Source organism: Melanostigma gelatinosum (assembly GCF_949748355.1).
Source record: "Melanostigma gelatinosum genome assembly, chromosome: 5".
Lineage (NCBI taxonomy): Eukaryota > Metazoa > Chordata > Actinopteri > Perciformes > Zoarcidae > Melanostigma > Melanostigma gelatinosum.
Window position 1 is genome coordinate 9,830,814 of NC_136638.1, and position 15,414 is coordinate 9,846,227.

At 44.3% G+C, this 15,414-nt stretch overlaps 1 protein-coding gene across 1 annotated transcript; it reads right to left on the reverse strand.

Moving 5' to 3' along the window:
* Positions 1-13,844: 13,844 nt before the first annotated feature.
* fgf20b (fibroblast growth factor 20b) lies at positions 13,845-14,974 on the reverse strand (the record flags this gene model as incomplete). The annotated part of the gene is made up of 3 exons (XM_079269158.1): positions 13,845-14,090; positions 14,308-14,411; positions 14,692-14,974. 3 exons carry the CDS (start codon positions 14,972-14,974, stop codon positions 13,845-13,847), a joined length of 633 nt encoding a protein of 210 aa, XP_079125284.1.
* Between the last annotated feature and the right edge of the window lie 440 nt (positions 14,975-15,414).

A 15,414-nucleotide genomic window follows, 5' to 3' on the forward strand; every position in this document is an offset into this window, starting at 1 on the left:
GCTTTGCTTTGTATTATGGTTTAACTTACAGTCGTTGTGCCATATTTAACAGTGAAGTGGAGATAAAGGGTGCGATGAAAAATAACAAGTACCTTGATGCACATTTCCCAAATGGTTCTCAATTTACCACCACAGGACAAATCTATCATCAGAAACTTGTGTTCTTTTAGAAAAGACTAACTAGGAACAAGCCAGCATTCAAAAATATTTATAGACTTCTCACTCGCACATTACGAGCATGGAAACATTGCTTATTTATTAAGGCGTCACAAGCTGACACCTGGCAGCGCTGGTGCAGATGAGCGGAGTGCGCTCTCGTCTTGGGAAGTTGGGGTTTCCCGCTGCGGCTCCATGCAGGAACAAGCACTGAACAAGAGCTACAATAAAATAGGAAATTACATACCTTCACTGCCAAATACCTGCACTCTTCTTCTCTGTGCTGGTAGTCATTATTAACAGCACTGTGGAGGTTTCAGTAGTGGAACAGTGACTGACCAGATAGCACTGATGCTTTACGGATGGCAAACCAATGACTTTACCGAAACACCAGCTCACTCAACTAAACATGGTAGAATGCCACCCAAGCAGAACTTCCTTGTACTCTTTGCTTGTACTGTAAACGAGCTACGTTTCCAACAGAAAAATGGCATCCCAAAATATGATCATGTTATGGAAACACATTTTACAGTGTTTTGATATTCAGCCGTATTTATTCAAGCCAGAAAATAAAGCCGAAGAAATTCAAAGGAGAGGCCGAGGATGTGGCTGCATGAGCCATGCCAGAGGATATGGACCCTCTGGGCGCACAATGCATCCTGGGTCATGTAGGCACTGCCAACACAGTTCTGTGAGTAAGAAAACTCTGCTTTCTCTGTCTATGTAGCACGCACTGAGAAATGAATCGATTCAATTGGCTACAACTACAACACTGATTGCACATCTACACACAAGGTTGCAGAATTTCTCTTTGACGTCAGCATTTCAGCATTGTCTCTGTGAGCATGTTAGCAGTTTGCCCAAAGCACCACTGCCTAAGTATACAGTCTCAGTCTTGTTTTTCTCAATAACTACGTCACAGAACAATTTGCACAGCAGGTGCGGATATCAAATATATGTTTTGAGAGATGAGGATTTGCAGGTTTGTCTTTATCAGTCTGGCTCCTTGTACCACTCTCAAGGAAGGCCTCTCTCACGTTTCCCTAACTGTGGCTGATAGGTGTCTAGTGACGTCTGGAAACATCATCACAGCACATGCCAACAAACTGGCCGTGCAGACAGAGAGAGGCGAGCCAATGTCAGCTTCATCTCAGCTTGTTCTGCGTCAGCGATTTGCTGACACTGACACGTGAACTGCTGAAATGTTGGCGTGCCTCTCATGTGTTTTTTTTTTATTGTTTTTTTTTAGTGGTGTGTGTTATTGTTGTTTCTCATTTCTCAAGCAGAAATGCACACCAGAAAATGCAACAGCGTGTGGATGTTTCCTCTCAGATCCCGTTGCGTTCATCCTCAAATGCACCCGCTTCCAGCTTTAGGGACATTTAAGAGATGAGCACGCTATCTCCTCCTGAGAAGTGTTGCGTGAGACGATGTGTGTGTAGTTTATCAGAGCTTTTCTTCTCTCTCTTTTCATCCAGCTCCCCATTTGTAAGTCCTTCATAAAACATAGATGCCTCCTCTTGAATAAGACGAGACTTATCTCTCGTTCAGACTCCCTCCTCTATTTTCACTGTGGTCTAAATGCGTGGACCACCAACCTCCCATCTGCCTGAAGGACTGAAGGCGGGGAGATGTGATGAAACAGATCAGATTCTGCTCAGAGCTACGGGACCTGGTGGTACTTTGTCTGGCCCATCGAGATCGCTCTGATAGGATGTCACGATAAGTAACATGAAAGTACCCTGTCATCAGCTTTTTTTCTACTCTTTTCTCCCCTACTAACATCACAGCAGGGAGAAGCCTCCGTGATGCAGATAACAGACAATACTCTTGCATGTTACTGCTTTTCAGACATAAAATAGGTTTCAAAAAGGCCGTGCAGACGTCTGCTCCCTTAAATCATCTGCCTCTTTGGCTCTTGGGTTGTCGTATCCACCGTATCCGTCATAAGCAGCTCACTGTCAACAGTTTTCATTGAAACTATACTTTGCACTGGTGCATATTTTCCATTAATGGTCCCTTGACAGCTCATCGCTCGAGGGTATCAGTAATGTTTTATTCTTCATCTGATTTCAGCTGATTCCAGGAGGCCCTGAGTTGCTGTGCCAGGCTGGAGCTCAGGGCCTCCCAGGCTGTGAGCTGCAGTGAGGTCCTGAGCTGATTTACACTCTCCATCGTCACCCTTAAAACAGCATTTCTTCAAAGTTGGCGAATCTAACTTCATCTGTTGATGGCCTCACTGTCAGATGGAGGGACTCGTTTTGTCTTATTTTTAACATGAGTGCTGCAGTTCTTTTTGATAAATCAATCTTTTGTCTTACAGCTAATACGTCTCACCTCTACCCATCATGAGAGTATCTGTCTCTGAGATTTGGCAACCTCCCCGATAATGGAAGTGAATGACATTTTGTTTGTGGTTCTTACAGCATTAAAACAGATCTCACTGTCAACAGTTTTCATTGAAATTACTTTGCACAAAAGAGATATTTCAAAGTATCTGGGCCATTGTTTCTGAAATAACACATCGCTGTTGAAACATTTTTCAAGGCTGTGAGAGCATCTCGAGTTAAACTCTGCTGATATTAATGTAATCTCAGACATTAATATCTCACAACCTGGGCCAACGATGTAGCACGTTTCCTCAAGTACTGTAGTTAAAACTGCAATAATCAATATTGTTGTATCAACAGTGGATCAAATGACTGTGTGTGATGTAAAAGTGATGAACCCACAAACAATTATGGGGAACCTCAGAAACCCACCGTACACTACCTGCCAAGCACCAACACAACAGACTGACAGTTCGTACGACGAGCTGGTGAACAATGAACACACTCCAACGTTGCTCGTGTCAGCTGGATGCATGAATAGGAAGCGGTTTGCTAGCGATAGGTGATAATGTGTCAATCTTATGTTTATACCCTGTTGTGCTGCCCCCAAGTGGCCAAAAAAAACCAAGAAAAAAATGAGTAATTTTGAGGTACTACTACTTCATACTTCTACTCTAATTCGGAAATCTAATTTGCCCTTTTTACTCCACTCCATACATCTTAGGTTACATGTGATTTACGATTTTACATACAAAAAATACAATCACAAATATGGTGCATTGTTATGGAACTTATCAAGGACAATAAATACATTACGGCCAATATTTAAACACATCAAGTGGATACTATTACTGCAAATATTGATCATTTGAGCTTGTAATAGACGATTTTTGCACTGCGTTAGTGCTACTTAAGTTGAGCGTTTGAATACTTCTGTTGCCACTGAATCAATTAAACCAAAGACATCTGCATGGCTATAGATACCACAAGAGGGATGTGAGCATTTCTCTTTTTGTTGATCAACATTTTTCTGTTCAGGTGAACCAACCATGACGGATAAAAGAACACGTTACTCACTTCTCAGTGCAGCCACCACTCACCGTCCTGAGAGAACCTGGCACAAACGTTCCCCTTTGGCTGCACCTTCACTGTCATTAAAAACAACCTCTGTTCCACACAGTTCCTATCAACGTCACTATGCAAAATAAACAAAGTAAGAACTCTGGTGTCTGCACTGAGTTTTACTTTAATAAATGCATGTGCATGCTTACTATCGTGATAACATTTCCAGTTCTCAGGATGACAGCTTGCTTGTTGACACAGCAGAAGCTGAATGAAGGTGTAACGTCTGCCGCTCCGCAGACATCTCAACTCGCTCCTATCAATGCTGTTATGATTACACTCTGCATCCTTCTGGGTCAGACCAAAGGAATGAGGTGGTCCTTGTGAAAATAAACATTAAACGGCGAGATGTATTACACGCGATTGTAGAACATCCACCAATGACAACATAAACCCTCACCTATCTTCCTTCAGGGCTCGGGATTGTAACTGCTGTTGTGATTGGTCACCACAGGTGAGGCATGTTGAGGAAACGGCATGCCTTTCTCCTCCCAGAAAACTGTCTTTGTTTGCCTCTGACAGGGGGAATGTGTGGCTCAGCATCGATGTGGCACTTTGAGCGCTTGAAATGAGTCCCCTGTATTTTCCTAATGTGCACAGAGAGGAACTTTGATCCTCCCGAGCAGGAGGGTGTCAACTATCTGAGAGAAGCTCGTCCCGGCTTATTTCTCTGAAAAGGTAACTTCGATTCATTTTTCAACCATGCAGGTATAAGCTGGTTGTGTTTGCGGTCTGTTTCGGCTTCATGAGTCCAAGACGGAGGCTGGACGAGTGAAATATTTGATGCAATATTTTACTTTGTCTCTTCTTTTCACAATCATCAAATAATGCCATGTGTTTCTTTGTCCCAACAAACGTTTCTGGTTTCATAACACGGAGACCTGACCTACCTGGTTGGCAACAGGTTTATGATCACCTCACAGATAAGTTTACGTTCAATAAAAAATACACACCTGGCTTAGTGAAGGAGCAGAGCCAACCAGACAGAAGGAACGCGAACATCGTTGTGGGAATAGAAATGGTCCTCGACTCAAACACTGGAACATTTGAACGACTCCCGAAACTATTCTGCCGGGTCTCGAGGCTTTGAAGTCTAATTTCTGCCCACTGAAGCAAACAACACTGGCATCTTCTTGGTCGAGGTCTGGGAAATGAACTTGGGAAGCACAGGTGTAACTCTAGACAGCTTGAATATGATATTTCCTGTGTGTTCAGCTACTCTATTCTTGTCCAGATCTGTATGATGATTAGTTACTGGGACGTGGAGAGGTATGCATGAGCAGGAGGAAGAGGAGGAGAAGGCCAAAGTGTCTTCGACCCCCCCCCCCGTGTCCAAAGACTGCTAATCTATGTATTCTTGTTGATTACTGGACTGTGAAGGTTTTTCAAATATCCCCGAGGATCACCTTTGCCTTTATGTAGACTACTCTACAGCACATCCCCATTATGATTCCTCTCAGGAGGCTAAGCTAGGAGGCTAAGCTAGCTGAAGTGTGGTGAGACATTCAATAAACTATCCGATTTTTAGCCAGCTAGCGGCACGCCATATGGCAATGTCTGTAGGTTCACCACTTTGGTTCAGACTGAAATATCTCCACAACTATTGGACGGATTGCTGATCGTCACTTTGGTGATCGTCTCAGTCTTCATTGAGCGCTTCCGTCGGGTCAAAATGTGAATTTGACCACTACTTTATGACCAAACACCTGCAAACTACAGTGACATTCCCATCAGCGTCAACTGCAGTTTTTGTGAAGCGCTAATAAGCAACGTTTAGAATGCTAAAACGCTACACCGAGACAATGAACAGGGTCAGCATGAGCATGCACGCTGGTCACCATGTAAGCATGCACAATGATCTTAGCATGGAGCACTGTTGTGCCTCACAACCTCACAGAATAGCTGGCATGACTGAGGACTCTTTGTCTATATTACTTCTTACATTTCTTAGCATTTAGGACGAAAGTTGCTCTCAACTATGCGCTTGTGTTTAGTACAGTGACAAACTTTGAATAGCCATAAAAGCAGCCTAGAAACGGTGTTAACTACATTATAGGGGCGACACTGCATGCTTATATGAATTAACACAATTAAAAATATGTGTCCAAAAGTTTATTGGGGGAAATGCAGGCTTTGGAAAAATAAAGGCCTGTTTGAGGCGCGACTGATCTGTGATAATCTGGGAGAAATAAGCGGGGTGTTTGGAGTGACTTTGATTGATATGGATGGTTCTATAAGAAGTCCTCTATGGACTTTGTCTGTGCTATCTAGTCCTGTGCGTTGCCTCTGTAGTGGAGTGATGTGTCTTTCCTGGCCAGGGGATTTCCTTCTTCCAGAAGCACTCAAGGTTATTATTGTGGAGGAGGATCTGAGCTCTGCAGCAACGCCTGTTTGAAGTTCCCACACAACATTTTGCGCTGCTAACACTCCCAGAGATCACAGCGAGAGCAGCCACAGCAGTGAGCTCATTCCAAGTCAATCATAGTTTCTCTTTTCATTTGATGAAAGTCTATATAAAATGTGTTACAAGGTTAAAATCATCATGATAGCTGTGTAAGCTGTCTGAATACACTTTCCACCTTTTACATGATCACACACATACTTAATGTGTAAGTAATTACGGATTGACTGCAGAGATTTGAGCACAACAGATTGCTCTATTGAGTCACATTGATTCCTCTGAAGTGGTTGTCTGCGTTGGCTCAGACTCCTCTCTGTTCTCCAAAACACCCGGGACTCAAGCGGCACTCTTGTATCACTCGTGCCTCTTAACTCGCCGGGGCTTGTTCATGTTTAGCCCTGTGATTCATACAATGTAACTATGTGAGAGTCACAGATTAATGTACTGTATGGCAAAGCCCTGTTTAAACTCCACGCAACAATCTTGTCAATCTTTACAATTCCTAGACTTAGCAGAAAGAAGAAATGTGTACGTTTGTTTGACTGCCCCACTGGCTAGCCAATCCCCGCAGCTCTGCACTGACTCATACAGCTGATAACGTCATCCGGACCCACAGCGTGGCCACGGTATAACGCTCACCATCCGGCCAACCCCCCCACACTGTTAGCTCCGTCAGCCCTGTTGTAGTTGTTTGCGCTGTTTGTGCTTTTAGCACGGTTAACTGCCCGCCGCTGGCTCAGCCTTCACCATGTTGAGAGCTGTGTGGAGGCAATCCCTCAATAGATACACTCTGAAGTTGGAACTGAGAAATATTGAATCAACAGCAGTATTGGATCGTTGAAATGATGGCGGTATGTGGATACAAATGACCTCGCAAATCATTATTTAAAAATATGGAGTGCAACGTGCTGTTGACCGCATGTACTAAAGCTGGATTTTAATATTTGTTATGCGTTGGTAAAAACATCAGAGAGATTTTGAATGCGCATTTCTTACTTCTGGAAATTCTAGTGTGACTTCGGCTTTCTGTGGGGGAGAATGTTTTTGGGCCACAGAGAGAGAAAGTTTTGTTGCAGTACAGCAGTTGGCCACTGAGATTAATTGGCAGTAAAGCTATGTTGCTGCACCTTTACGCAGCGCTAATAGAGTTATCATGAATCCCATTGCTTTTCTTGGCAAGACAGGCCCTGCGTAGCATTCCAGCGCTGGGATTTGCCAGGAATTCATGCTGGCAGAGGAACCGGTAGCCCGATTTGTTCAAGTCCTATGCCGAGTCCAACGAGCTATCCAGACCCTAACTACTCAAGGTCAACGCACCAACATTTCACCATAAAACATGATTGGTTTGACTTCAGCCCTGTCCCACATTAAGCTGCTGTCAAGCAGAAAAACAATTAAAACGAGGCCTATTTGTCTTAGGTATTGATCTCTATTGATCTCCTGCAGACATTATTTAATTTGTTTTGTGCACAGTGCGCACACTGAGACACACTAAAACGAAATGAACGACTGATTTGAAAAGCCGAATCAGTTTTGGCAACTATCGTCAATGTTCCCCGTGCATCAGATCTGTGGCAAACACCGCTGCAGCCTCGGAGCCTCTCTGCAGGATTAAGCTGTCAATCAAGCTGTGGAAAAAATGTCCAAAGTGTTTCTCTTATTGCCTTAACTGAAGCAGTTGCTGTTTTGAAAGAGAGGATAACAAACAACATCCTTTCGAGCCTGTAAGAATGTTCTGTGGTCACAGCCAGGAATAATTTGTGGTATTCTGCAGGTTTCTGGACGTTGGCCAGGACCTGGCATTTCATCTGCCACTGTGAGCTAAACGTATACTGAGTTCAAATAAGCTGAAATGGGCAATAGACGTGCAAGGTTTCACGGTGAATTCTTCTCGCGTATCGTTTTTCCCTCCCATGTCTTTAAGTCGCTTGCTCTAAGCCCTCTTTTCTGTCTTTCTCCCCTTGTTTTGTTATTTTACCTGGAGGTGCAGGTGTGAAAGGGTGAGGCCGTGGAAAAACATTCGATTCCGTAAGCTTGTCATGAAGGAATCCATTGACTGACCTCTGCGTCTTGGCACACAATGACAAATGGGTTTGCAATTTTCCGCCTGACTGAGGGGCAACAAAGCACATTTCCACTTTCACCGGTAAGCAGCGAGAGTACAGTCTTCCTCTATCGTGCTCTTCAGCCTGGCAGTGAGCATGACACACATAGCTGGACTCTTTACATTGGCTGCTTTCACGGTCAAAATAGACAACTACGCCTGGTATGATCTATCAGGACACACTGACTCCACACAGTGAGGTAATCTGTTGATGAAAAAAGGAAGACTTGTTTTTCTTGCATCATATTTTTCAGGACAACTCCTTAATTGAGAGAATATTTTGTCTTTCATGTAAAACATACTGCAGAGTTTATTTCTTTTTCTTTTTGCATCACTGATTCAACATCATCTTTAAGATTTGAATGTAGATATTTTGCCTATTTATTGGTTTTTAGGTGCATTAGTTATGATAAGTATTTGTGAATTGATCAATTACATATATTTGTATATTATATTCAGCGACTAAAGGTGGGCTGCAGAGCTGCATTCATTATGTGTTCGCGTTAGCTTTCATTTGTTGTCTGCTTCAAGTGACTTTTGTCTCTTTTGTTAGTTATTCACTGGGCAGGGACTACCAACTGCTCTTATCAATAAAATCATTCAATGGAACCTTTATTGTGACATGTTCTCATCCCATCTTTTCGATGTACATGTGTGAAAATGTGTTAGTTTAGCACATCAATGATGGTGTCTATTTGTGTTTTATAAAGCCAGATATGAGATGCTAATATGTAAATACATCTGTCATCTCCCCATAATAACGTTTTCTGCACTTTTTCTGTCAATTATGCACAAGTGATTATTATATCCATTAAGTGTTAATACCTTTCAGCCCTGAAAAGCCTTATATGTCAGAGTATTGTCTCGCTGCACACTGTTTATGTTGCACTTCCCTGTGGGATACATCCATCTTGTTTATGAGTAGCTGCATCGCTAACGACGGCTGGTAATTCCACGCTGTTTTCACTGCTGATTGAATTGCTTCCAAAGCCTACAAGAATGTTTAAAGTAGAAGCTATATGGAAATGAACCAATTGACCTTTTTCCTGACCCTAAAGATCTCCACACCCTGTGGGAGCAGAAACTGTCAGGCGGCACCAGAGTCGGGAAATCAAAGGGATCTATGCTGCTGTTAGAGACCTACTGCCACTCCTCCAGCATGGCCCTGTAAGAATATCAAACTATTTATAGAACATGTCGGATGACTTTTTGGCCTTTCTTGGCTTGATTGCTACCAAAATATAACCAGTGAACTGAAAAAGAGATTTGTGTGCGTGTTGTTTGTGCCGTGGCGGGGCAGTCCGGCCGAGCGGCCCAGCAGGGCGTTTATGTCCTGTAGGGATAACCTGTCATGGGGCTCAGAGCCTAATTGATGCCTCATGCTTTTCAGGGGGCAATTACAGCGCCCAAATGTCAAGACCTAATTTGTGACTCTGTAATGTGGACACATGGGCCAGAGGAAGGGGTGACATGGCTGCTCCGGAGGGACTCACATTGGTTTGGTCAGCAGATGTGAGGTGGGGGGGGGGGGGGGGGAGATGAACGATATTTACAATGTAGACAATGCTTCTTTCTTTTTTGTGTATATTTACTTGGATTCACTTCATCAGTTAAAAGAACAACCAAGAAACCTCCAGCATTCAAAGTTAGAATATTTGTATTGTCAGAAAACTGTAGTGACCGATCAAATGTAAAAATACTCAATCTGCAAATATATATATATATGTAGAATATTGTTACATTAACAATGGATCAAATGACTACGTATAATGTAGTCTCGCACAGCCAGACAGCTCCACAGCGCTGTGTCAGCGCTACACCTCCTGTTCCACACATTATCATTCTGCTATCGGGGGAAAAAACACTCTGGCTTCTTTGTATTTCACTGAACCAACCACAATCGTCTTTGGTGGCGCTAAACATATTAAATTCATCATTTAAATGTTCAATTCTAGAACTTCAAAGTAACTAGGAACTGTACTGTCATGTTCTCTCTGAAATGTTAAATAAACACAAAAGGCAAAACCTTCAGTGAAATACCCCTTAAGTAATACTTAAGTAGCGTAAATATACGACCAGAGTATGATATTTCTGTGACAGAACACACTTTCTGTGGTTAGCGTTTCAATAAATTGAAGATAAAGAAGATAAAAGATAAATGTTTTCTTGTTTTATTGACCAAGAACTTCAGTTAGATAGAAAATATTGAAACAAAACACTGTCAAAACCCTGTTCTGTACTGTATCACAGTATGACTTCTATAACTTCAGTCATGTTCCATTTACCGCCGGTCTCTGTGTGCTGCATTAGATGCTTCAGGTGCCTCCTCCAGATACTGTGTGGTCACATCCCTTTAGTTAAACAAAAGCAGTCTCTGGCAGGGCCTGCAAACGCAGCGCGGTGTTCTTCACTATGTGTGCTTTGTTAGCACTGAGAGACTAAACTCTGAGGAAATGACAGTTCCTTCTTCTTTTTGCTCCCCACAACACCTATACATTGCTGTGTTCTACTAACGTCTCCATGGTGATGCAAACAGAGGAGCATATTTTCCACTGGAGCTGACAGCTTGCGATGCGGAGTGTCAGTAAATCAGGTATGCTGCTCTAATTGCCGCTTGCGGAAGGTCGACCGCAAAATCCTCTCAGCTAAGACACTCAAAATGATTGAGCCCAGCCGGAGTACAATGCAGCGAGTGTGGAAGACGTTTTTTTGTTTCCGGGGCAATATCAAAGCTGATATTGAATGACGTTTGGGACTCCTGGCTACAGGTTTGACCAGAAGGCCTCTCGGCCTCTCTCTCTCTCTCTCTCTCTCTCTCTCTCTCTGGACTCGGATGAAAGCCCAAAAGTATCAAGTGGATAACGCTATACTTACACTTCTGCTGTAATCCCTATAAACACACATGCAGCTCATAATTTGTGCGCACAGCAATTTACTAAGGAATAAACAAACAACAAAGAGCCTGAAATCAATAGTTGCAGGATTCAAATGACACAAAGCTGCAGAGAACCATCCCTGCGCAAACACACTCTTAGAAGTGGCCTCGGCTTTGGAGCAACAGGTGAGCTTCTCGGCAACTCCCCTGTCTTCCCCAACGCAGCCTTCTAAATATAGAAATTATGCTCTCTGATAATTGGGGGCAGACAACAAAGCCGGCTATATTTCCACCCTCCCCCTCCTCCTCCTGCTGCTGCTAAGTCATATCCCCAGCTGACAAACAGCAGGCCTGAGATCAGAGTGTGAGAGCTTGAGTGCTGAGGGAACACCTGCGCTGTCTGACTGGACGGTGAGGATAGACACAGAAGATCACTGACTTCCACACCTGCCCGTGGACCCATGCCATACACACACACACACACACACACACACACTTGATTGGGTTTCCTCGAGAGCCCTTTAAGGCCGCCGCTGAGGAGGTGATGAAAGTCAGGGAGCGTCCGTTAAGCGTGTGAGACGGCCCTCCAGAGTGGGTGCGGATGAGGGGTTTGAGGGGTTTAAGTGTTTTCAGCGTGTAGCTGCGGACCACCTGGAGGAAGGAGGAGTATCGGGGGAACAAAAGCATCTGTCTCAGGGCCAGGTAGACTCCAAAGACATCGCTTAGACAAGTGCCAAGGAGCACTTCTGGGCGTCAGGTATCACAAGTCAGGATTTCCAGCGTGTTTGGAGGGATGAACTTCAAAATGTCAAAAGGGGGGCAGAGGGGGTTACGCTGTTAGATTTGCACACGGTCTGCTTTTCATGGGCACAACGAGGGGTGATGGCAAAGTGCCCTGCACTGAGACTTACGACGCTGCCGGCCAAAGTCATGGACAAACTACCGCAGCAACACGCTCTCTATGGCTCGGCAAGATGGGATGGGACAGGAATGAAGCGCGCCCCGGTCCATCAGTTTCACACTTGTTAACTTTTCTAGGAAGCTAAAGAAAGACGAGCGAGTGACAGCATCTTTCCGAAAACAAGCACCAGACTCCTCTTTCATGTTGAAATAGGCTTGCGTGTGTTCACCCGGTTGGGGGGGAGGGTGTCCACGAGCATGCAGCTTATAATACACTCCGGGGGTGCTGTTATTAATCGACGAGAGAAGCGCGTTGATGTTCCAGGGCGTGCAGGTGGGAAAGTCCCACAGTATCACACTGCAGACAGGAGAGAGTTGGCAGCCGGGTTGGCTCCCCGCATGGAGACACCCCCACTGGCTCGCCATCACACACACACACTGAGATCACAGGCCGAGCTTTCATGCTTCGACACAGACCCCCCCCCCCCCCCCCCCCCCCGTGCAGGAAACAGATATGCAACAGTGGCTTTTTCAGAAAATAGTAATCCAGCTGATTTGCACCGCCTCGTTCCAACTGCAACGTACTTTTGTGGCTCTTTTGTTGCTGGGACAGTAAAACAATCTTACATCTTCAACACAAAGAAACGTGCATGTCTTGTTTTATAAGACATTTAAACAAGTCTATCATCCTCCAGCAGAGGTCACGTAATCCTTATCGCTCTGACCTCCACACAAAGTTGCCCTGCCCGAGATAAAGGTCGGGTTTTATTTGGCCCTGATGGTGTTGTTGCATGGCCTCTACATTCAGAGGATTCTGGACGGAGGCTTTGAAGTTTTACGTGCGCATCAATTCTACGACCCCTCTCTCGGCATAACGGCGTCCATAAAGAAAGACAACATTGGTCTCGTAAGCGGGTTCATATGTTTAAACTCTGAAAGACCAAGGCAACCGATAAAGTCAACTTTTCTAATTATTGCTTTGTTAAAAGTAGAAATGTGGGTTCTTTAAAAATAAACACTGGTTATACATTCATCTCTGATCATATAGGCTGACAAAAAAGAAAGCATTTTGATCACATTTTGAGCAATTTATTGTTTGTGTTGTCAGTTTGTCGACTTCAGATTCCTCCTGTAACACAAGTGACAGTAGTTTGGTGCGAATTAATATGCCATCATAACAAAGATTCTTTCAAAATTGATTCACAGTTGCCATATTTCGATAAAATAGATTCCTCAGATCTTTTCTAAATGTTGCCAGTATGTTTAATTTTTTGGTCATATTACAGTTTATCACAAGCGGAGCTTTTTTTCAGAGTAAAAGACATAATGGTACAGTGTCTCAGTCTTTATATAATCGATACAGTTGCTAGTGGTTGTTCTATAGTGGGTGTATCTAACTGTAAAAAATATATTCTCAAATAAATAAATATAAAACATAAATATATGTATCTAGAATGAATAAATAAATTGTTACATCTTTTCAAACAGGTCTGGACACAGGTAAGAAAACCAAAAAACTGAATTCCTTCAAAGTCCTTCTGAACAAACTGCAGCTTTCTGACACAAAACCCAAATGAAAAGTACCATTTGAGTCCAGCAGTAAAGATTCCCACGGACTCAGCTGATATCCCCATCTGACCAGAGGAGATGCTCCCCCTGGTCGCTCAGCTCTGTTTCCCGTTCCTCTCCTATTCCACGCGGGTACTTTTTAGATTCGTCTGAAACAAACAGTCCCCTCATGCCGAGCGTGCAGACATTCTAGCCCGTCTTCCTGGCTGCTGAGAGATGGCCCATGCATTCCTGCAAGAGGCCCCGGTGCCTTTATCCCTGCAGGTCGGGGCTGCTGTCCGCCAGCCTGCACGGGCCACGTCCCCGCCCGCGTCCCTCGTCTCGTCTCTGCTCCCTGCCCGCAAGGGCTTAAGCAGCTATTCCTGAACTGGACCGGGCCTCCAGGTCTCAGCTGTGTCCCAGGATATCCCTGTACAGCTCTGGCACACGGTCGGGGTCCACAGGCCTGGGCAAGAAGTGTGTGAATTTCTGGTGCCGCCTGGATTTAGTCCCGTCCCTTGGTGTCCCGTCTTTGTTCAACGCCACAAAATAACGTGTTCCTTTGTCTCCGTGTTTGTAAAGGTTGGAGGAGTATGTGTTGTACCAGTTCTCCTCAAACTGCTCCTTGAAGACACACTCGGCTGTGAGTTTCTCCTGAAAACAAAAGGGCACAACATTAAAAGTAGTCCTGACTTGTGATGCAGAAACAGACAAAAACATATTTAAGACACATTTAATTATTTTTCAAAAATGTATTTTCTTGAAAATCTAATTCTCAAACTATGCGAACTGAATAAAAGCCTTGTCGGTCATCATCACATGGTCAAAAATGAGGATTTGGGCGACATGAATAAGCAAAGCTGGTACTTACAGAGCCATACAGCTCTCCTTTGTCGTTCATCCCCAGATAGAGTCCACTGTCCACACCTCTCATGCTTATCAACCCAACAGCAAGGCTTATGAATTCCAAAATGCCTGGAAAAGACAAACACAGTTGTTCAGTACGGACTTTGACAAAGATAAAATAATTTTAATAAAGCACATAAAAAATATCGAGTTAAATCTATTTACACAATCTACACATTTTATGTTTTAAAATGAACAGAATAATATCATAAAATTGTTATTTTCATCATTCTTATTCACTCTTTCATTGTTGCTGATTCTTTCGACAATTACTTTATTATAACATTTGGGCAATATATTGCTTCATATTTTATATTTATATGTTAAAAAAGTACGCCTCGGTGTTTACCGTAACGACTGTGGTCCTTCCTCGTCCCTTGCACCGTGCCGTCCGGAAGTATTTCCAGATGAAACCCGGTTCTGCAGTACAACTGTCTCCTCCTGAGGATCCCTTTGAGGTGCGTTAAGTCCGCCGCGGTGCTCCGGGAGAGCCTGTCCCCAGGTATGAGGTGCTCCCCGAGAAGCGTCGGACTGTCCCCGAGTGGGGTCAGGAGGAAATGAGACCCGACCTGCGCGACACCATCGATGCCGTGCAAGACGCCTCCAACTTCCCCCAAAACGGCAGCAGCCATCGCGTTAAAAGCTCAGCGGGTAAAGTTCAGCGAGGAGGTCCGGAGGGAGCGCTCTTGCGTAGTGGACTACCTGGTTGCCACTGTCACTTATTGCATGTTTACTTCCACCTTACTTAGCGCGTGTACCCGATTGCACACGCGGACGCGCGGATTTCTCTCCCCTGACATGAAACGCTCGCCACTGTTGCCTGCACCGATTTCTCGTCTCTCTTTTTCTTGTTTTCTTATTTTACCGCTGCGTCTTCACCAGCTGGGGGTCGGGTGGGCTCCAGTTGCTGCTCAGATAGCCCTCACGTTGCATACCTGTTCGCGGCGTGCTGCCTCGGTGGAGCCGTGGAGAACAGACCCGGCAGGAGAGGACTCAGTAGTTAAGTGCGGAATAAACGCTGCAGTGCAGGTAAAAAGCAGCTCCTGGAAGGGTTTTGCGCTTAAAGTGGCAA